The 24,250-nt window shown below is 42.1% G+C and overlaps 1 protein-coding gene across 1 annotated transcript; it reads left to right on the top strand.

The window, feature by feature from the left end:
- Nucleotides 1-636: 636 nt before the first annotated feature.
- LOC138602277 (protein FAM222A) lies at nucleotides 637-21,522 on the top strand. The gene is made up of 3 exons (XM_069673725.1): nucleotides 637-674; nucleotides 10,073-10,241; nucleotides 20,108-21,522. Exons 2-3 carry the CDS (start codon nucleotides 10,112-10,114, stop codon nucleotides 21,421-21,423), a joined length of 1,446 nt encoding a protein of 481 aa, XP_069529826.1. The 5' UTR covers nucleotides 637-674; nucleotides 10,073-10,111; the 3' UTR covers nucleotides 21,424-21,522.
- Nucleotides 21,523-24,250: the final 2,728 nt, after the last annotated feature.

The following is a 24,250-nucleotide window of genomic DNA, read 5'->3' as shown; positions in this document are numbered from 1 at the left end:
ATTACTTCCTCCATCATTGCTCCAGATCTAGTTCACAAATTCCCCCACCTTTTCCCAAAGTGATACAGCCTTTTCTTCCACCTACTCCTGCGCACCTGATACAATCAAAAGTTCAATTGACAACAGCTAATGGGCCGAGTTTTAGAAACATATCTTCATTTATATGAGCAGGAATCGAGTTAAACTAAACACTTGAGACGTTCTTCTCCTTTAAATTTTTCCGCGAAACAGCAACGTGCTTACTTTGACGGGTTTGGCATCCCGGCAGCGGCCGCCTTCCCTTCGACACGATTGGCCGAGCCGTGGGAATATTCAAATACAGCCTTGATTGATTGGCCCAGAGCCGGTTTCAACGGCGCAGAGGACTCATTTCCAGTCCGACATCACTCTCCGTGGCACACACAGCTTGGTCGGCTGCCGAGATGACATACAAGCGGCTGCACGGAAAATATAAACGATGAAATTATCTTCCGCGTGAGTGTTGAAAATGTCGAGGAAGTGCAGTTAATGGAGCCAGCTTCATCAATGGATATATCTCCGGAGGTTTCCAGTGCGCAGTCCGAAATCAGAGGCGAGATTGCTTTTGCAGTGGAAATACGCCTTCCGAGCAGGAGAACAACCAATCAGCCGTGGCGAACCAAAGATAAACAAGCCTTATGATAAGACAAAACTCTGTAAGACATTTACAATGTTTCCTATTTCCTTCTTAATGTTTAGGGGAAAGTGTGTGGGCTCGTGGAAAATGTTTCTCAGTGCAGGAAATGTTTTGTTGCTTGCCGAATTGATTTTTAATGGTAGCTTTGTTTTAACATGACAATAACAGTGAAAATATTGAATATTTAAGGATGTAAAGATGTGTCACAATGTCAGGATTCTCCCAGCATTGATTTTAGGTCGACAGCTCTAAAGTGGTGAAAGATGCCCAGTGCGCACTAATGGGAGCGTCTCGCCCTTACTCTATAACAGTGTCCTGCTATTGGCTAATGTGTATTTATATGAGCCGAATCCAACTATGTGGCTTGTAAATTATACTCAGTAAAAATAATTATTAATTTCATGACAGATTATTCCCTGCGATCTAATGAACAGTTAAAAACGATAAATAGTAGGTCTAATTAGGTTATTTTGAGATAGACATTTGCATATCAAACATCTGTTTTCCCTCAAAACTGCTCTTATCTTTTTCATCTCCTGGTGACATCTTTGTTTGGTTGATGGCTTTGAAAGTCGCTTCATATGTCAGCATCTCGGTGGATATACAGGAAGTGCTTTGAAGTATATTATCGGTCATTGAGGGCTGCCTCTGAAGGTTTCCATTTCCATTGTCTGGAAGCCGGAGGTGGGATCATCGCACCTCACTGCACCGGTGGCAGCAGAGGTTGAAGGTTATAGCCGCAGCAGAGGGGCCTATAGATTATTGGCCAGGTGTGAAATTCTACCCTGCGTGCTTTTTCCTGCCTGTGCCAGATCCTTTATTACACAGAGGGATGGGATGTCACAGCTTCCCACCAGAGGCAGGGAAGGAAAGTCTGCAATTTGGTGCTTTATTGCCCTTTTTGTGACTGTTTTGAGCAGAAGACGGGGGGAAAAACCCTCCACAGTCTGACTTTATTCTAATTATGAGGCTTGTGACTAGGGCTGCAACAAACCATTGGGTTTGTATTCCATTATTTCTGGATAAATCGAGTAATCGTTTGGTCAGACAGATGTCAGAAAGTTGTAAAAATGCTCATCATGACTTCCCAATCCAGAGTGACGTATTTAGTTAGCTTCTTTTGTCAAACCAACAGTCAAAACTGAAACATTTTCATTTACAAAATGACAAAAAGCAGCAAATCTTACATTTAAGAAGCTTTAACCAGCAAATGTTTGATATTTTTCCTTGAATTTCCCCCCCAAAAATTCCTTAAAATGAAAATATTTGGCGATTAATCTTCTCTCGATTGATTAATCGTTGAAGAGTAGCCTTTCTTATGATTTCCTATAAACATATTAAAATAATGTCCTTTGATTTACCTCATAATAAAGATTTTAGTGCGTCATGCCCCTTCATCATAAAGCATGTTTGCTGGCCTGATTCACTGTTAAATCTATAGTTTAGCTTCTCCGTCGAGGCTTTTACTTAGCCAGTGAATGTTTAGTGCATCATATAATCAATATAGACTGTTAAATGTAACTTATCCTAATGACATTTTCATATTCGGTTGTTTGTCTCCTCTGTTTTTTCGCCTCTGTCTCAGCCTGAACTTGCCCGATCGCCTGCTTGTAAATTGCATCCCGCTATGTGCAGGTATCCCATTGGGGTTTCCCTCTGATCTCGCATCTCACCCCGGCAGTAATTCCAGCTCTGTGAAGAGAAGGGATTTGTCATTTGGCTGCCTGCTTCCCTTTGCTTCCTCAGGAGCGAAGCTGAGCTCTGATTTATTGTGAAGTTTCCCCCGGCTCGCTCAATCTCCATGCCTACCGAGTTACTGAGCGGAGGAAGCGGCTCGACCACAAGAATGACCTTTTCTTGGATGTCTGTTACGAGGACTGATTAAGGTCATGTCTCTTTTTTTCTGCCGTGTCATGCGGGGCTTTGAATTTAAGGCTTTTTAAATGTAGAGCGAGTTTTCTGTTGTGGCGAGGCCGAAGGATCCAAAATGAATCTGAAAATATAAATCGTCAATAGCTTTGTTGCTTTGCAATTTCTCTCATGCGCACTCTGTAATCAACTTTTTATCTGCTAACAGACGTCATGTGTAATTACAGGCAGCCTGCTATCTTTTGAAATCTGTCTAATTGGTCTTTTCATTCTAATAGGATGAAGGGGTAGGGAGACGGGGGGTTAAGGGTGGAAGGTTAAGGACTGCGCCTCCGAGGTCACCGGGGAGGGGACGGCCGGGAGCTCCAGTAATCTTTATTTTGTCTACATGACGGCTCTCAGTCAGTCATTACTTCAAATTAATGATTACGGCTGCCAAATTGCAATTGATGCATCATCGTTTGCCCCAAATAGAGATGCTGTGAGATGATGAAATGTTTGAGTTGGTCCACAGATCAAAGGCCCTTTTTTTTTCTCCTGGAACATTTTGATGTTTCACGGTGGAGAGCATATCATTAGGTTATCTCCGACATTAGAGCCATACAGGCCGAATTTTCTCTCCGGTTTCTAATGAGTTTAATGTTTGCTTGAGGTTTTTAATGACTAGAAGGAATCAGTGAGCCTGAACAGCGGAACAGGAGAGTAAATATCCAGAGGACAGGGCCTGGGGAAAAGGGGGGGGCTGGGAGGATCTAGTTTGTGTAACATAAGGTCGTTTTATTCTGCAGTTTTTAAGAACAGTTGATTGAACTTATCTTTCACCATCTGTTATCTTTAAAGTCAAGGTTCTTCAAAACAGCACAGCTCTCTGACAGCGCGCGTCTACTGGGATAAAGATGAGATAAAGCTCTGTTTACCTTCTAATGCTACCTTGGCATTGGCCAGGCTTCACCCATGCAGTGTGTTTCTTTTACCTCGGCAGCGTCTGTGGGCGGGGGCAGATTTGGGTCAGTCCAAGGCTTTCCGTTATCTCTACCAAAGGCTGTTCACAAAGATACGGTGGAATTGTGCAGCTTTGGGTTGAATTTGACCCCAAAAAATGTATGAATGTATAATTCTGCCTCTGTATCTTCTCCAGAAATTTGCTCTTGGTGTTACAGCGTTCTTTGCACAAATGAAAGGTGGGCAGAGAAAAATGTGCACCAACAAAAATGCCAAATATTCAGGAAATTTAAAATCCCCCCGTTATGATACAAAACTGATATAATAGATATTTTAGCAACTAATGGTATTACTAATAAAGTTTGAAAGACTGGCTAACAGAAAAGGCTGAAATCAACTTCAAAGTAAATGTTTGTCAAAACTTTAAACCCCATAGTTTAATCAAACTGTGGCTGCAGCAGCTAAAATAAATGGTGCAAGATCAGATACAAAGGAGTCGGACCGTCATTCATTTCAAGCCGTTGGTTGCTCCTGTGTTGGATGTTGGATTCCTCTCACAATATTGTTTGAGAATATATTTATGAAGGTGATGTTCTTTATTAAGCTGGTCGTAGAAACGTGGTCACAAGGTTTATGCGTAATTATAGGATTTCTTTGCAATTGGCTTAAAAATCGTTATAAATGCTGAGCTTTCTTTGTTCACTCTGTTCAGCCTTTTTTATACTTAAAGTAATAAAAGATTTTCATATAAATAAACGTCTGTTAAGTCACTATCTATCGCCGAATGAGGTAACACAATGGATAAAGCCTATGGCACACTGATGTAAGCCTTTGCAGTATTATGGACTGAGTGTCTGTGGCGAAAAAATCACAAGCGGCGCCCAGTTAGTGACGCGTTTTCCATCACCCAGCAGTGGTTGGTCTGCCAGAGAGAGTAGGCGGAGCGAAGCGGCTGCTTTTCCGTTCTCTGCAAGTGTTGCGAGTAAACAGTAATCTACTATGAGCTGAACAAACAAAGAAAAGATCGATGACTACAGATACAACTTCAAAAATAAGTGAAAATCCAAAGAAAAAGAAACAAATTCAACACTCAGATGAAGGCAAACAGTCTTCGCCAGCGAGGAAAGTCAAGAGTTACAACCGGAGCCAACCGTGGACGTCTGGATATCTGGGAAGTGCGCTCCCACAATTACCGTTTATCGCCTTAGGTGCCGCCATAGAGACAAAACTGAGATCTTCGAAATTACAACTTTAATTTTAGCCACAGAATATTCTAGCTACATTTAATATACATGATGAAGTTGTGGCAACTTAATGCTGATTGTGTAAAACAGGTAGCAGCTAGACAGATTATAACAGCTTCCATACTGACTTTAACATGTTGTCTTACAATTGAAAAGCCTGGTATAGAAGTTTGAACTAGGCTACTTTGGACATTGCAAACAGTTTTATGTTGACGTGCAATAGCTTTTGCCTCACTATGTGTCTGGCAGTGGAGGGGAAACATGTTGCCTGTTAAAGAGGGTCTGTTCTAGGACTTCTGTGCCTCTTGCTGTTATTGTAACACAGCTGTCTTGTGACGGACATGAGGAAAACTGTAACATTCATGTGGTTTCCTCCAGACATTCCGCCATCACCGTTGTATGATTTACATCCATCTAAATTCTCCGGACATCTCTCCGATTATTGCCCAGCCGTGGTATTTACATAAAATTTGTGCTCGCGAATGAATCGCTTAGGAAACGCTTCTTAGCGCTGTTGTAATACCTTTTTACAGGAGGCTAATCTCAATGGAAATGAGGCTCATTGTTATCAGCCGCAGGCCTGGAGTGTTCTTGCAGCGCGGAGCGGAGTGGCTCCAGGTTGTTTGGTTATCCTGTATGTGAACCTTTGTGTCCTCTTTTTCTTTCTCTACAGAGAAGGAGAAGAAGGAAATCTGGGTCTCTCTTATACGCTGCTCTGATACCAATTATGCAAACTATTATAGAATTTAACCAGGCCAGCTCTTATCGGCTAATCCAGAAGTAATAGATTCTATTAAAAATGTATGAGGGGGTTGGAGGGATCAGTGTGTGTGCGTGTGTGTGTGGTTGTATAGAGATGAATATAGCAGCTGCAGCAGCACTGCTGTCTAATTCAGTCTGACTACTTGTCTGGTCTCCATTACTTAGACAGGTTCCTGCAGTGCCTTCCTTAAAGACAGTGTTAAAGCCCGACATTATATACAATTAATTACACAGTAAGTGGATTGTTATTCATGGGGCATGTCATTAAAAAAGGACGCTGCCTTTTCTCCTCCAAAACGACCAATTGCTCTCTGTTAATCATTTATTTCTTCCTTAATTAACCCCTTTTATGCTTTTGTGCCTTCTTCCCTTTTCCTCGTCTGTAGGTTGCGATTGGAAAGAAGGGAAAACATTAGCATAGCCCTCAAATGCTAATCCACCCCGAGAGTGAAAAGGGTGCTCGTCTTAAACCTTTTTCATTATCATCTAATTATTAACTGAGGATTCAGAGAGCTGCTAACAGGAGCTCTGAGAAGGCTCGGGCAGGGAGGGGTGTGTGTGTGAATATAGCAGAGTGAGGGTGTGTGTGTGTGTGTGTGTAGAGGCTGCAGTGTGTATCTTTTTCCTGGGCCTTTCATGTTTGTTGAGGGGGAGGCTCTCTTTGCAATTTGCTTCTATCTTTGCTCTGACCCTTGATGCTGCACCGAGTCATGAAAGACTCCAGAAGGTCAGACAGATGCTCTCGTCTGAGTCCCTGTATAATTTAGGGCCTTTTCCTGCTTTGATGGGTGTGCTTTTGCTGCTGCAAACAAATAAATAAAACTAAGAATTTGAGATTCTGTTTTTTATTATCTCAAGACATGTGATCCACAAATCCCAAATGTGTTTAATGCCATGCAAAAGTCTCTCCATCGCTGCCCTCATCGCTTTGAAATCTAATCTTCTCTTCCCTAATCCCAGGATAGGCGACACGTTAGAAAACGCGCCATTTTGCATCCCGTCAATGACAAGGAAAGACGCTTGATAAATAGATTTATCTGCCAAGACATCCTTATCAGGAAACCACGAGGGACAGTTTGATGGACTGCAAAGCACAAGGTCTTTATCTCCCAGGCAGGCCCCCTCGGTGGACCACATCAGGCTGCTTATCAGCTGCACGGATGTCACCGGAGAGTGGCGAGGATTAGGCATCCTTGTGGCTTAAACTCATTTGTGCTCTTTTTCTTTACATGTCAGAGAAGTCCTGGAGTACATGAGCGTGTAAGACATGAGGTGTGTTGAAGAATAGGGTTTGGAGGACATGTGAGTAATAGGAAAACTGCTGTTTAGGAGGGTAACACTGACCAATATGCTAAAATCTTTTTATTTTTAAAGTTCAGTAGAACTCGGTTTCATAATATCACTTTAAAGATGGCTGACAATTACTTTGCAGTGGTCTGTGCCTAATTTTTGCCACTCACTATTAGAAAGTGATAATTCATTCCTATTGTAAGTGCAAGATATAAAACTTTTTTTGTAGAGTGAATCATTATACGGAGGGCTGAAGATACTGATAATGCTTGAAAACTTAGCCCAGATAAAATCATGCATTCACGGAACTCTTTGATCTCATATCTCTCTTCCTTTTTTTTTTGCAACTCCGCTCACGAGCAAGATGGCAATTTTAAGCCTAAGTTTTCATAAAATCTCTTTAAATTCAAAATTTAGATAGTGGGATGAAAGAACCCATCATTACTTTCATGTTATCATTTCTAGCTCCCTCTCCTGCTTTCAGGGTAACTTTTTTTCTTTAAGCCACTGCTGGCCTCTCTTTGAATTATAACATCCTCCTTGATGTATTTCATTCCAGCAGCAAATGATGGGAGTAATGGAAGGTATTCCAATTTCTGTCATTTTCTGCTGGTGGAGGGATTTCCCTGGAGATGCCTTTTTTTTCTCTCCCCTGTGTTCCTCGTGCGTTTTCGTCACCTCCCTCTCGACACAAAACGCGTGGTAATGGAAGGGTTGTTGTGAAATTGCCATTATTTTCAAAATGGATTCTGAACACACCGAGGCTTTTAGCTCCTCATGTGTGTGTGTTCTCAGATGAGACAGGTTGCACTGAGCAGTTTGAAGTGGGCTTGTCACCAAGGGACAGATGTTGAGCGGAGGAGGGGAGCGGGCACAAGAGTAAGGGAAGAGTAAGGGAATCTTTTTTTTCCCCCCTCTTGGCACCTGGGTACAATGCAAGCCACTCTCTCTTTCTTCCTTCCTGAGGACAAGGTAATCACGCTTCTGCAGCTCGTCACTGAACACTCTGTTCTGTGGCTGAACCGCTTTAGCTGCCCTCTGGACCCTGAGGGAGAAATGAAAGCAAAAATTCAAAAGAACCTTAAAACCGAACATGAAAAAGAGGCAATCTGACAGCTGTATGCTGCAGGCTTGTATTAGCCATGTTGGGGATTACTGCGCTGTAATAAAAGTACCGTTTCTTTCAATTTATATTAACTTTTGACAAGCTTTAGATCTTTATTCACCATATACACACGGTGGTCATTTTATTATGACAACCCTCTCTGGATGGAAAGCTCAAAAGCTGTTATAATGACGTGTTTTGTATTTAAGTAAGTAGGTAACTTAAAAGACAATACTCAAAACCAAAGGGACAGTAGGCCATTTTTCATGTTAAATAACCCTTGCTAACCTATTAGCTCCCGTCAGACTTGAGCTAATGTCATCATTCAGCCACTTTCTAGCTTGTATCACTGCTAGGAAAGACCGTGGTTGAATGCTAATGTTAGCTAATGGTATATCAATTATGATTTAAATGTTAAGTCTGTTTATTCCTTTCCTATTGTTTCTTATTACACTTTCAAAAGGCAATATTAGCATTACTTTCCAGCTAATGTTTATATTAGCTAGGGAGTGGCTAGGATGTAGGCAACTGAAAAGACGATACTGGGACATATTTCAAGTTAAAATAACCTTTGCTAACCTATTGGCTCCCACCAGACTTCAGCTAATGTCATCATTCAGCCACTTCCCAGCTTAGATTACTACTGCTAGGAAAGACTGGTTGAATGCTAATGTTAGCTAATGGTATATCAATTATGTTTAAAATGTTAAGTCTGTTTATTCCTTTCGTATTGTTTCTTATTACACTTTCAAAAGGCAATATTAGCATCACTTCCCAGCTAACGTTAATATTAGCAAGGAAGTGGCTAGGAAGTAGGCAACTAAAAAGATAATTCTGAAAACCAAAGAGACATTGGGCCATATTTCAAGTTAAAATAACCTTTGCTAACCCATTAGCTACCATTAAACATCAGCTAATGTCAGCATTCAGCCACTTCCTAGCTTATATTACTGTTAGCTAGGAACTGGCTGAATGCTAACGATACCTTTTGATTGTGATCCTGATATGCTAGGAAAGGCTGTGGTTCAATGTTAGCTCATGGGATATCAAGTATGTTTGAAAAAAAAGTTATGTCCGTTTACTACTTTGATATCGTTTCTTATTATTCTTTCAAAAGGCAATATTAGCATCATTTCCCAGCTAACATAAGTAGGAAGTGGCTGATCGCTAACTATAGCTGGTGTCTTACTTTAGCGACAGTTATAAAATATGTTTGTTTTATTTGAAATATAAGCAATGATTCATCAGATTTTCTACATTTATACGACTTACAACCTAGAACTTAGTATGATATTATAACAGCATATGATTTTCCCATCGAGCGTGATGTCAGAGGACAACAGCTGCTGCGTGCATACGGTCTCTCTGTCTAAATGTACGTGACTTGCATACAGTATGATATATTTCACGGTTATGCTGCGTTTTTTTTTTTTTTGCAGTGCTAGCCTTCAGATCTGGTGACTCTTCAGATAATCAAAGAGAATGTCAAATGCGATTATGACTGAAATATTCCCTCAGTGCTGCGCTTTATCTGCAGAATGATTGCTTCAATCAGCACAGCTGTAGAGAGGCGCCTTCTTTTTCAGACACAGCCTCTCATTGCCTCTGACAATACTTGACTCTGCAAACAGCACAGCCCATTGTAGGGAACGAGCTGCCTTTTGGCTTCCTCTGCTGATCAATAAGTGAATAAATTTATTGAACAATAAACCCAGGTCGCAGGGATAGTTACAAATTGAAACACACAGCCTGAGGCTACCGGAGGCCTTGTTAATGATCTGTGCGGCTGCAACAGACTGAACAAGGTTGATAACAGCAAAGAGTCATCAAAACAACTTAGAAAAGATGGAGTTATTATTCAGTGATATTACTTTTTTTTCCAAAGAACAATCTCAGCAGTTTAAAGAGGTAATACTGAATTTTTATGTCTTAAAAGGACCCAAATGGTTGCAGAGTTTTAGATATGTAAGCTGCAGAAGTAAAGTGTTCTCTGCCAGCAAGCTTGCAGTTTCTTCAGACATCAAACTGATTAGTGTTTGATGCAAGAGTTTAAATGAGTTGCGTCTAAGTTGATGTTTTTCCAGTTAAAGTTGGCATTTACTTTCTGCCCAGTCATCCTCAAAGCTGTGTGACCTCACTTTACTTTTATTTTGGTGTTAAAATTATTCTCTAGATTGATTGAAACATTTTTTTTCTTTATCTTAGCAGGTTTTCCCAGGCTGGTTTCAGCCCTTGTGAACTATCATGCTGGCCTGTATCCAGAGACGGCAGAACCTCTCGTCGCAGCGTCTGGGCTGCGCACCCAAAAGCCTCGATGTTCCACCAACGCCATTACTGCTGTCAGTACCGCCGCTGCAGACGTGCACCCACAAAGGTGAGTTTAAACCACACAAGTGAAGACATTCTGCCAGGAGAACTTAGAGTTCTAGTTCAACACAGAGGAAAACACAGGTAGCTAGTTAGCTCCTGATCATGTCCCTGAGTTATCATGTTCATCCTGACCTTGTTTCCTCCAGGTGCACATAAAGATCATGCATGTTTTTAGCGGCGTGCTGAGCCGCTCTGAAGCCTCTAAAATTAAAATAATGGTCCGCCTGATGATGATGATGCCTTTTAATTGGACAACTAATCAGTGTGCTCCTGCAGTGCAAATGTGCGCAGGTCAAAGTGGACTCTGAGATTACACAGTTAATCAGCTCCCTCGTTCAGGGTTACTAATGATGTTCACATTTTGAGGAGAAAGTGCTCCCTGTCAGCGTTGTTTGACCTTCATCTTGACTGATTACGCTGCAGTCATTGAAAGGTTGAGTGGAGTCTTCTGGACTAACCCGCACTGACATTTGTGATTAGATTTCATTCAATTAATTGATTGAATGCGACATGTTCTCCGGCTGATACGACTTTTCCTTACACAGGTTACTCTGCATCCATATTATTTGTGCAGTGCTCCCAAATTGCATAGTCTTTTTTCCTTCCTGGACGGTCTACGTTCACGTAATGAGATCAGAGTGCCGAAAATGAAGTTATTCTGCTGTGGTTTCGTTTTCCCAGTGCTTTAAAAATCGCTGATGCCTCATATATCTTCCTCGGGCTGGTTTGAAGCTATATTGAAGATCTATAGCTACTTACATTTTAATGGTTCAGCTGGATGTGTGTTGCAGTCTTATGAATGTATTTAGCCATGAAATATTAAATTATTTGGTCCTTTGAAGACGTTTTGTCTCCTTTTTGCTGTAGGAGTTGCAGTTTTTCATTGTCTTTATTCTGAGCCTGTGCTGTCATACAGTATTACGTGTTTTATTTGGACGCAAGGAAGGAAAGCTAACACACTGCAGAAGCTAATGGTTTTTCCTAATATAAAATGATACCCCATGGCGGTCTCTTGGAAAGCAATTGCATGCAAATAACAACCAGTAACTTTGTGTACACTTCCTCAGCCAGAAGCACCATCATTTAACTATCAGTGTGCATCTCTGTCTGCAGAGCAGGGCAGTGGTCAGGATTATCTTATCTGTCTGATCATGGTGGCAGCTCATTTGTATGAGTGTGTGCGCCCCCATGAAGGATATCTTTGTTCCCATTGTCGTACATTTTACACTACAGAAAGTCTAATCTTTCATTTCGTATGTATTAAATGGTTAATAGACCTGCATAGTGTTTTTCCAGTATTCTTCAGACCTCTCAAAGCGCCTACACTACATGTCACAATTACCCTTTCACAAGGAAATTGCTAAATAATCCGGATTTAACCATTCACGCTCATTCATACGCCCTCAGAAGCAATTTGGGGTTGAGTGTAGGCCATGTCTACACGTACACGTGTATTTTTCCCTCCTTCCTTTCCAAATAAACTCCGTCCACACAAGCACGGTTGTAAAAAAAAATCCCCGTCCAAACGAAAACAGAAACGCTGTCATGAGAATGCCACACCAACAAGCGGCGATATAACCGGGTCATGCAATGAAGAAAAAGAAAATCGCTGCCAATCAAAAGTCTGAAAAAATCTAATGCCAGGAGACGGGCGGGCTGCAATGACGCCTCGAGGAAGGGGAACGATATATCAATGTAGTGAACAAGTAACTGTACATAAACATGTAAAAAGTCCTGTAGCAAGGTTAGAAGCATCACTGTTTTTGTCACGTCTGGCAATTTGCAATGAATGTCGCCTCATTTGTGACGCCTCCCAAAGGAGGTAACGGCGCAAGCCAAAAATGTAGTTTACCCCGTCTACACATCTCCGTGGAAACAGAGTTTCTAAAAGTCTTCAACATGGCCGGAGTTTTACAAAAGATCCGTTTTCAGTGACCTGTGTGTGGACGAAAGGCCAAAATGCAGAGGAAAAAGCAGAAAAATACCCGTGTACGTGTAGAAATGGTTGTAGACTGCAAGAGCTGGGAATCAAACCGCCAACCTTGCAATTGGGAGACGACCGACCCTGATGTTCTTAGACTGCAAGAGCTGGGAATCAAACCGCCAACCTTGCAATTGGGAGACGACTGACCCTACCACTGAGCCACAGCAGCCTCATAGTAAATGTACGTGTTGGGAGTCTGGAAACTACAGAATTGTATTTGAATTTAAGCCTTTCATTAGCAGATTTCAGTGACACCTGCACACTCGTATTCTCCCTAATTAGGCCTTTTCTCAGGTTGAAGTTGGTTGGAACCATTTTTGAACATTTCTAAGGTATACTTCAAAGATTGTAAAAGGTTTCTTGATCTAACAGCTGCAACAAGACTAACAGGAGTGTAATGGAGAAGTGCTGAGTCTAAAACTCCCACAATCCAACAGGGTCTAATTAGCCAAAATAAGTGAAAACACCTGTGTGGAGGTGAGACAGACTGTGTGGTTAATTGGCAAAAGCACTTCTTACTTAATAGTTTTTCCCATTTATAATTATAGCCAAACTATATTCATATTTTAAATGCTGAAATTCTCTCCTTCTCGAGCTCCTTCTCCTATCTTTCTCCCCAGGTGAAACGCCTCTCTGTCTTTTTTGTTATTAAATATTAATTGGGAATCAATGGAGCACTTGTCTGCTAAACGCTGGAACAGAAGGGCCTACTTTGCCTCAGGCACAACCAGGGGTGCGTTTCTCATCCTGTTTCCCTGCAGGGCCTTTTCCCCTCCTCTTGAGTTTTATGTACTGCGACTGTGCCTAGTGCAGCACCCTCCAGCTCTAGTCTGACATTTCAAGCACCACCACGGGGGAATAGACCGCTGATGGGGAGCTCAGACTGTGTGGCCCAGGCGTCTTCATTAAATGAGTCGTTGTTGGACTGAGTTAAATAGGGACAGTCTTTAGTCGCCGCTGCGCTTTTGAAAGCCATTTCCATTTTGAGCCACCAATAAATGGAAGGCACAGGACATGAAAGCTCCCAGCGGCACAAACCCATGTGAAAGATTTCGGAGAAAAGAGTGTTAGGAATTATGTGATGACAGTGAATGAGAGCTGTTCTCTCCTCCGCTATCTAAGCTTCAAAGCAGGGGCTGGAAATGGTTTTTCCCACGCTGCCGGCCTGCGCTCGGGTCGGCTTTGAGAGGGGAAACTTTGCCCAAGCTGGGCCAAGCGGCACAGAAACAAATGAGGAGTGACACTGGTGCAAAGGAGTACTCGCCAGAGCCTCCTCGAGCACACATAACTAAGTGTTCAGCCCTGAGGTTACTCTGTTCTGTGAGCGCCCTTCATGTAGAGATAACTGACACTGAGAGAGGGAGGCATGTGAAAATAGAGTGTCTGTATTTTTATTTCTGTGTGTTTGAGGAAGAGGGTTGTAAATAGGAAGGTTACTTTTCCTTTTAGCTTTCAAGGGTGGGTAAACCACATTTACTGGCAACCCTCCCTTAACCCCATCAATAATTATATTATTACCTGACTCTACTGACCTAAGAAAGCTGCTGATACTGCATCTGACTATTGATAATATTTAGTATTAATCCATATTTTTGATAATAGTTATTGAAATGTCTTAATCAATATTTTAAATTTACATTGAGTCTAATGACTTTAATGTGAGAGGGGTTAGTTAAGCAACAAACCCACTGAATTAGCCTTCAACTCTGAGCTTTTTAGCATCTTTGTAGCGCATTCTTTCTTGGTTTTGTGACACATTTACAAAGTTAATGTAAACAGCCACGTTAGATTTGTTTCTAAACTGAGCAGGCAGCCAGTATCAGCAAACAACACTGATAAAACCACTGCATGCTACCTGCCTAGCATCAAACAACAGACACAAAAAATTAGCCAACATTAGCTGGTGATAAATGTCAGAGCTTTACCAAGCTAACACGCTAACAAAGACCCAGATGTCTCTTTCAGAGATTGATGTATATACCTAACCAGGGTTTAAAGGAGGGTGAATACATTGAATGTACGTTCATAAGGTTTCCAAAAATACGACTCCAACTAGATGCTAATGCTAATGATGTGTGTCTGCTGGACACGCAAATATGCAGTTGTATGCTAACGTTCACTTTGGAGATGGGAATTGAGCCTGTTTATGGGATTTTTTTTTTAAAACTTCATTCAGTATCCCCATTTCCAGGTTTTCTTTTACACAGGGTTTAAACAATTGTTTTGGTCAATGGTTTTAACATTAACTGTGTCTCAATTCAGGGGCTGCGTCCTTCAAGGACGTGGTCTACGAAGGATGAGTCATTCGTAGCCTGTGTAGACCGCTATGGCCGAACTGAAATCAGATGGTATGGTGTACGGAGGATTTCTTGTTCGCGTCATCAGCTGATCCCAGCCATTACCCTTGCGTCACAAAACGCTGCTCCTGTCGCCTAGCAACAGGTAGCTAGCAAGCTAACTATCATCACAAACATAACATAACTTCTTATTTTAAAGATAATTTGTTTCGAGGCCCCTTTCGTTTTTGTAACATTTGTTTCGCTAGTTATTCGGCTGAGTTGAAACCAAAAACTTTTACATTTGAAAGTGTATTCCTCGGCCGCTTGAGTCTGTCATATCATTTGAATTGGCGCGCAATGGGATACGTTGGGCCACAAAGGATGCACCCGATGGATTCTTTGTGGCCCGGAAAAAGGATCTGCAGCTGCATCTGAAGGAGCCTTCGAAATAGGACAGCCTTCAATGCGCCGCTGTGACGCAATCGGCCTTGAAATACTTTCTTTAAAGGATGCAGCCCCAGAATTGGAACACAGCTATCCATAGATGGATAATGTAACAATAGGTTTATATTATCGCCTACAGTTGTGGTAATTTTACCTTCCTTTAAGAGAATTTATGTTTTGTCCATCAGTTTTACATGATGGCAATAAACACTACAAAACCCATGAGCCTCAGCAGCCATTGCTGAAATTATCCAAAATGAACCTCAAATCTTTAAGTAAAATTATGTTAAGTGCAGATTGTATTAGCAGTACATAACATAATAGGCAGCTTTTGCCCACCATGCGTTAGGCTTGTAACCATATTTAAATGTGTGACTGGGTGTTTTGTGCTGAAATGCACTATGGGGGTCGTAGTTCACTTTCCCCATATATTTTTATATACCCCCATAACCTTGATTATGTATGCCTTTGTGGCCAAAAACTGATTACTTCAGCTATAAGCTGTATCGACTGACTGTTTGACATGTTATTGACAGTTTGAAATTGACTGATATAATCCCTCACAGCTGAATATGATCAACATATTATGATAGAAAGAAACAATAGAATTCTGTTGCCAATTTGTGGCCTGCATTAAACGGGTAGAACCTCACAGCTGCTACATTTGGTGTTGCTGCATTTTCTAACCAGCAGATAGTCGATTGCAGGAGCTTGTCTCAAAGAGATGAATGAGGTCAGGGCCAATTAATTACATGCTTCTAATGACTGAGCTTATTGGGCCAACTGGGTGCATTGAGGAGGTTGTCATGGCGACGGAGACATAGGTTTTTTTTTTAAATGCATTGTGAATGTGCTAAGCTCGGCCCTCTGCTTATTAACGTAGGTATTTTAAATATCAGGATTATTGGTGTGGTAAACAAGTATGCGCGCCCGCCGAGGAGCCCGTGTTCTGTTATTAACTGTGGGTTCTCAGCGTCGTGTTCCTGCTGAGGATTTGACGCTCGTAAACATGTTATCTCACAAAAGTCTTCACGAAGAAATTACATCAAAGGCCTGCGGGATATTTGGCAGTCAGTTCTGCCAACATGTATGCATATTAACAAGGAATTATTTATGATTTTTTTTTTTTTGCTTTATCTCGTGGGAATTGCGCATAGCGGTCATTCTAATGGTTTCCTTATGTCCGCCCTCTGGGTATGAAGCGGTTGGAAGCCGTGGTTTTGGAAACACAATAATGCCGTTTTCAGCCCTGCCTCTGGGGCTTGTTTTGCCCATAAATTAGTGATTAACTCAAACTGCTCTAAAACAATGAGGTCCCAGCTCTAATCTGGGGGGTTAATGGCTGCAAGTGTGACCACGGGGAAAAGATTAGCCAGTTTAAAGTGGCAGAAAGCGCTGAGTGGGATTGTACGGGGGTGGAATCAGGGTTGAGAAAGACCATATATATACAGCCCAGCTTGCTTAATACCCTTTCTTTTTTTTGTCCCTGCAGAATATTTTCATGCTTTTATTTATAACATCTCTTTCTGTAAGTGAAAAGCGTGCACAAACATAACAAATAAGGCCTAGTGGTGATTGAGAGTTTATAATTGGCCTCCCACCCCCCACTGCTTCTCTCCCCTGCATGGAAAGAGGAAATCAGGATTAGGTGTTTCCTGTGAAAGTGTGCCAGTTTCACTCAGCATGGTGCCACAACAGTCGAGCAGCATTTTTAAAGCGTGGAGCCTCTTCCAAGCGCGAAAAACCGAGGAAACCTGACTAGTGGGACCATTAAACCTATCAATCTAGCACTGTGGATGCACCACGCGTCAGTGTCATTTATGCTGATTTTAGAGGAAAGGCAGAACAACAAAAAAAGCTTTTCAATCTTACATAAGCCACTTCAATCAGCCCTGCTGAAAAGATGTTAAGGGTGAAAGAATTATAATTTGTAAGCACTGCATGTTGGCCTCAGTGAAGGTTGCTTTTTGATGTTGTTTTCTGTGCCTGTGCTTTCTGTCAGAGTGAAACAGCGTGCAGTCTGCAGGTTCAGGGTGATTAAGTGCTTAAGGTCAGACTGCTAATTATCTCTTTGCCATTCCTTACCTGACAGCACACAGCTGCCATTTTCCCCCATTGTCATGTGAGCAGCCTCGTATTTGTTTTCAGTCCTCATCTTTATTTTCCAATGCTGAATTCTTTGTTGTGAGACCACAGTGCCTTTGAATAAAGAGAGGCGGGGAACTGTAATAATATCTTCTCAAGTCGTTTTATTGTAAAGAGAACAAAGAAAAACTCCTATTATAGAAAATAACCTTATTTTACTGCATCTTCTTTCCTGTTTTGTTAATTATCTTGTGACCTTAGGGGGGACGTAATGTGATTTGTGGCTCTCTTGTGTATGAAGAGCATTACTTCTAGCCTGTGTGCTTATTATGTACAAAACATTAAAGCTTCATTAATGCGAACCTACTTAAAAAACAACATGAAAAATCTCCTAAAGGCACCATGAGCTGATTAAAGGAAATCTACATCTGAGTATTCAGACATTTCCATCTGCCTGCTACTGAAAATATTTACTCATTTACTACACATATTTTGTGCTGCAGCTGAAATGCATTCTCTTTAAAATAACCCAAATAGCCGATTGTATTTTGTTATTGTGGCCTCGTTATAAGTAAGAAGGTTGGAGAAAAAAGCAGGCTTTATTTGTACACTTCTACTCGTCTGTGTTTTTAGGATGAGCTACAAGCTACTAAAGCACATGTTTTTAAGTGCTAAAATACACAGCACAAGCATTCTAACCTCAGAAGGGATACTTTATATATGTTAGCATTTAGTATTCTAGAGCCATGGTTCTCAACCGGTGGCTTGCAGAGCTGTTTTCAGTGGGTCGCGGATGTGTGCTTGAAAAAAAAAGGTTGTGGCAAAAAGTCTGCTTTTATTTTGAAGGAGATGAGTTTCCTATGACATGCGTGCACTAGTAGTGTAGTTTATTCACACTCCGTGTATTTACTGATTGGGTAATCCCAGCTACAGTTACATTCTTTAAACTTGATGAGCCGGACAGTAGTTGCATTTATGTTTCACTTTTTAAGTTTATTTCTGTTGAGAAAAACAAAACAAAAATGAAGGATTATCTTAAGAAACGATGTTAATTGAATGAATTGTAGAGGGAATGTTTTCCTCGCACTGCCACCTGCTTGTCATTTTGGTTGACTATTACACTGTTGTGTTAATGAAGCTGACATACTGTGAGGTTTCATTCCTTCTCAGGTCCAAACTGCACCATTTTTTGTTAAATAAATATGAGTGGTTGAACATTTTCAGAAATTTGGGTCAGGATTCATTAAGGAGGCGGTGGTGGGTCCTGAGGTTAGACCAGTTGAGAACCAGTCTTCTGGGGCTCTTATTTTGAAATTTAAACAGCTCTTGGAAGAGCTTCTTACAGTGCCAGATTGTAATTAATGAACCACACATTTTTGGCACTATTTGACTCGGGTGTGTTTTGCAAGAGAGCCCACAAATATTGTCATGAATGACTTCAAGTTATACTTTAATGACTGCTACGACCACATGCTTTGAGGAAACCACTAAACATGTCGTGCTGGGCTGGGTTTATGGGCATTTAACACCACTGATTGGTGTTAAAGTCCTCAAGATTGAAGCCTCTAGTTGTAATTTAGAGCATGTTGTTTCTGATCTCAGTTTTTAACTTGTCCAGCAGTGGTCTTCTGTCAGAAATGAGCCCTCTTTAATGCATATGTCACACGGTAGCGGCCCTCAGATGATGAGTACGTGAATGCCGAGTGGAGATGGCCTATTTGCTAATGAGGTTTCCATAGCGCCACATTAAGGCAGCCCCCAGTGGGAAGTGCAGCTGTGTTGTGTCTCCATGGCTCTGACAGGGCTGTAATCTCTGGACTAACAATATCAGACACCCTGTGAAGACGTGTTAGCATCCAAAGTGTTTGAAGTGTTTGTGGAGCGGAGGGCCAATCGCAGCGTGCGGGGCTTGACACTGACATTTTACTGGGCAGGAAACGGATGAATAGCGGCCTGTTTGGCTAAATTGTCTATCTTTGGTAATCAAGGGACGTTATGTCCTTTCAGGTGGATATGAAGCTGTTCCTCTTATTATAATGTGATGAATATTCTAGCTTCTATTGATCATTATGGCAGCTGATGTTTCTTCATGAAAGGTATTATGGGGAAAAAAAAGATGTATGCACCTCTCTAATATCGCGTATGTTCTGGTTTCCTCCACACTGTGATACATAATAAGCCGTGTTTTGCTTTGTTGTATTTCTCTGTAGAATTCATTCATGCTCCTGGCACCGTGGCGCCGCTTCCCTCCGCTCCGCTGGGAGATTGCTGCGTGGATTGAACACTCCTCCACCTTCCCTTTTTTTTTTTTTTTCTTCCCCTCCATTTTAAACACCCAATTTATTTCTTTCATGAGATGGATCTTGTAGATTGAATCATTTTCACAGTCGGGGAGGCTCACTGTAGGCCCTGAAATGAAATGAACTCCCAAATCAATTTCAAATGGGAACAACAAGTGAGCTCTCCTCCCTCCCTGCGTAGCTGGAATTGGTTTTGTTATTGAAAATGAAATGAAGTGTTTTGTTTTTATTTTCGCCCCTTTTATTGCAGATTACAGCCTCGTTCTTTTGCCTGCTGTGATTTCCGCCGACTTACAGCCTGATCTGGGTTAATTTCGGCGCCTTTTCTTTTCATGTCAGGATTTCCATAAAAGTGTCACTCTAAAAGGTGGCGGTAATTTCAACAAGGTGATTTATTGTTTCTTAAATGGGGCGCCTTTTCCCACCTTTCCTTTGTCGCGGGGAGTTAAGCAGCCGTGAAATTGCCTGAATAATAGTGTTTAAATCCAATCTGGGTTTGTCCGGTCAGCTTTCCCGCACACAATTCAATCCACGGAGCTTTCGCTCTTTTTTTTTTTCCTTCTGCATCAACTTTTCCTTCACAGTTTAGGCTCCGGGCTTTTACAGTAGAATCATTTCAGGTTTATAAAAGCATAAAGCGGAACACAATTTCATAGGCAGGAAGTGGTGATGCTTGAATGATCGCGGGGTTTATACCAAACAACCAAAAAATGAGGTATGGTTTAGCCAAGAGGAATCTTAGCATTTAATAGCTTGTTTCTGTCTTCTTTCTTCCCAGGCGAGCTGGCCTCCGTGATCTCTCGCTACCCTTCTCCCGCCGAGTTGGATGCTTTTGCCCAGAAGACCGCCAACAGCCCGCTGTCCATCAAAATCTTTCCCTCTGACGTCCGGGTGCCGCAGCACAAACAGCTCAACAAAACAGTCAACGGATTGGACACCACCGGCCAGCGCTTCAGCCCTTACGCACACCCGTACTCAGGAGGATACCAGGGTCTGCTGGCCGTCGTCAAAGCCTCTGTGGTGGTCAAAAGTGTGCTGAAAAACTCTGAGGGCAGGAGGACTAAACATGCAAACAGCCAGGCTTCTGTGGCACCGTATAATAATCCTCTGAATAACAGCTACACAGTCAGACACGGGCACAAGGCCTATCATATAAGCTCATGTAAGCCCCCTGATGTTCCCATTGAGACGGTTTGTTCTAGCACAGGCATGGCCTCCGGAGATCAGAGCCTGGCCCCCCAGTCGGAGCTGGCAGAGGTTCAAAGCCTGATGATGAGGCAGATGAGCAGAGTTCCTCACAGCCAGGCCCCGCAGCTGGGGGGGGAGGCTCGATCCAGCCCCTCTCTGCAGGCTGTAGCTGCGGTGGCGAATTCAGACTCCGACTTTGTTCTGGGAGTGCCGCCCCAGAGCAGTCTGGCGTTCACGGGGGCAGTGATACCTACGCAGGGCGCGGACGGGACCAAAGCTGGATACATGGAGAAAGGCGACTACACAATATGGCAGCACAAACATCAAATCCAGCAGCAGTATCAGCAAGGAGCAGGGAGGATGTACAGTGTGCGGAACAGCGCGGCGGGCCAGGCTCCTGAAACCTGCCACCCCTTGGCGTCTTACAGGCTTCACCCTGCAAGCATGGGCGCCGCCATGCAGGTGGAGCCCCCTGTCGGACAGTTCTTCGCTCCTCCCTGGGACGCCGTAGTGTCCACCCCTAATAGCGACTGTTATACTTCTCAGGTGCTGGCGACGGGTACATGTGCAGCCAGGCCAAGAAACCCGGGGTTTCCCCATCCCCATCTCCACCCAAACCGCCATCAACACCACCACCAGCCGCAACTTCACCATCCTCTTCCTCCTCCCCTTCATTCCCAGGCCTACAGCGCAGACCAAAACCTCTGTTGTGGGCTGCCGAGTTCCAGCCTGTGCCACGCTGCGGTGCTCAGCAGCAGCCTGCAGTCTCTGGAGTGCCTCATCAGTGAGATCCAACCTCCCTGCATCAAAGAGCGCATGCTGGGCCGCGGGTACGAAGCCATGGGGATGCCTCCGCTACTGGAGCACCACCAACACACCCACATCCAGCTCCCCGTCTACAGATAAGACGCTCAGACACCGAAAAGACAAACCTTTTATAGACAATGGTTAGACGTCTATGAGAATGAGACATGCCGTTTTTAGTTTGTGCATGTATTCGTAGAAGGCTTTGTGTTAAAAGCCTGAAAAGGTAAATGATAATCATGACTTAAGATACAGGTTTATCTTATGGACTCTTTGTGTTTATTTTTATATCTTAAATGGCCATCAAATATGCCTGCTGTTCCTTGTTAAATACTGATGCTGAGCACCTAATCAGAACTTCTCATTACATTTAAACATGTATATTTTGCCAATGATTCCTCTGTTGATCTTCACACAAATGGAAACTTACTGAACTGAAATAATAACTGGTACCTTTCGAAAAAGATCTCCTTGAATCTTGGAAGGATTGCTGGTTACAGGCTTTGTGAATATGTTGTATATTTTTACATTAAAGAGGGGGTATTATGCTGTTTCACATTTTAAGACATATATATAATGTTACAATTTTGGATGTCCAGACTAAACGTGGGTGAAGTTTCAAATCTGTAGGTAAAAGTATGTTGGCGTAATCCCCCTGCTAAAAAAAGTCTGCTGTGAACGCCAGGTTTCACACTGTTTTTTCTACACGCTGCACTTTGTGACATCACAGGCTTGTAGGGGGCGGGGTTTCTTAAAGGGACAGAGCTGACTGAGTCGTTTCAGGCAGAGGCTGTATGAGGGCCGGCACAGAGCACCAGTGTGAGAAAAATGAGGAGTTTTGTTAACTGTAAATTATGCTAAGCTACTCCACAGGTATCACAGAGTGACATATATAAAAAATGGTAAAAAATACCCCCCCTTTAAATGGCTTTTTCTTTAAGAGAACATTCCTTCTGCTGCTTTGTTTTGGGTTTGTCCACTTTGACACACCGCGCCCCTGCTTCTGCTATAAGACGTTTTTTATCATTTGCATACAAATATGAATATGTTTTGTGTTATGCAGACATAGAAAAAAATGCTTTCTTATTTAACACTATAATTGATTCCATGTCATGCTCAGCACGATGTATTAGGACTGTTGCATATCCAAATCAACACTGTGGCAATTCAGGCCAAGCTAGATGTGCCCTTTGGTTGTATTTTTGTTAGCATTTTTAAAATTGAAGAGGTTGTGTGAACATTTTGTTCTTGAATGAAATGTTTTTTTCTTTGTAAGGTTGTGACATTTAAACAACAACTTGGGTATAATGAGTGCCACCTGAATCATTGTGGGGCTGTACTCTCCCTGAAGGTGTGACTGAGTCGTTCTTCGTGTGTCTGCACTGGTTCTGTAATAATATTTATTTATGACGGCCTGTTCGGTTATATGGCAAACTGTCTCTATAATTATAAAGTGCAATTATTATATATGAACATGTGAGCGCTCTCCATGAAGTATGTTGTTGAGATAACTACATTTTGAAATGTATGACCCTAATCCCTCACCCCCTTTTTTTGCCTCTTCTTAATAAGGATTGTCAAGTAAATGAAATTTTCTAAACCCTGCAAACATTTGTGTTATTGTGCATCATTTGTTATTTCCTGTCAGACATGCAGCCAAGAAGACGGTTTTATTATATTTATGGATGATAAACTATTTAAGGAAATACGAGACGTTTTTCTGGTTTATTGCAAAGGGATTTAAGGCTTAACCAGCAGGCATGTCCTGTTTTAACTCTTTTTATTAAGATCTATGTTTTCACTGGAGGATAATGGATTAATAATATGATGCAAGTCAGTCCTGAGCTGGATTATATTGGACGGGTTTCTCTATAAATGATGCAAGTTGAAAGTGCTAATTTTGTTATTCTAGTGTGTAATATTAGTCTAGATGGACGGCCAACGCTTGAGGCGGAAGCTATTAAACACTCTGAAATATATATATGTTTATAACCACGCACAGGCCTTCTCTTATTTCATATTGCTGCATGAAAAGCACTCTTTCTAGAAGATAAATCAACTACAATATTACTGTTCACACATGTAGAAATGGGTTTGCCATTACCCAGCTATTGAATTGCTAATCTTAGATGCCTAGCAGCACGCCTGCCTGCACCTCTTATTTTGCTTCATTTATCCTCCTAAATTGGATGCTGTAGCAATAATGTGCTTTAGGTCACCACAGACATAAAACGCACGCCCATTTCGAGAAGTCTATTACAAAACAAATAACCTAGAAGGCGTGAATAATGGCATTATATGCACTGTTGGGAATAGAACTGCAATTTTCAATTGATTACCTCATTGCAGATAACAAATATTTCAGAGTTAAAGGTCAGTGGCTTTGTCATTGAGGCATTGTCGTAAATGATTTCCCGTCTTTAGCCTATTGTGTCCCCGCTACGCTTGGAGCTTTTCCATCCTATCTATCAGTCAGGCCAGGCCAGGCCACTCTGCTGATAAACCTACAGGATTACAGACATGCTCCCCTCGCTCGCTCAGAGACGATTAGCCCAGGCTCGTCTCCGCTGGGAGAGGAACCAGAGCCACTCCAGCCTCTGGGACGCACTTCAGATAAGTACGACTGGGCAGAGGAGGAGGCTGATTGATGTGGGGGATTAGGACACATGAAGAGAGGGGGGAGTTTGCCTTTAATTTACTGCTGATGTTTGAAAAAAAATCATGTTCAAAATTCACTGTATTTACATTTTCTAAAGCAAGCAGCAGGAAAATATCTTTGCTGAGCCCAAATCAAATTATGGCCCGTGCTGAAGCACAAAGCTGCTGCTGCAAAATTACAAAGGACATAAATCAAAACTGTTTTGAGTGATTTAAGACCTCAGTTAGTAAAGACTGGAGCTGGTCTACATATTGAAACATTATTTCAAAT

The sequence above is a fragment of the Semicossyphus pulcher genome, unplaced genomic scaffold (genome assembly GCF_022749685.1).
Source record: "Semicossyphus pulcher isolate SPU_LCO1_2020_fin unplaced genomic scaffold, fSemPul1.0.p SCAF_22, whole genome shotgun sequence".
Taxonomy (NCBI): Eukaryota; Metazoa; Chordata; class Actinopteri; order Labriformes; family Labridae; genus Semicossyphus; species Semicossyphus pulcher.
The sequence above is the reverse complement of the archived record's forward strand: the minus strand, read 5'-3'. Positions and strand labels throughout refer to the sequence as shown.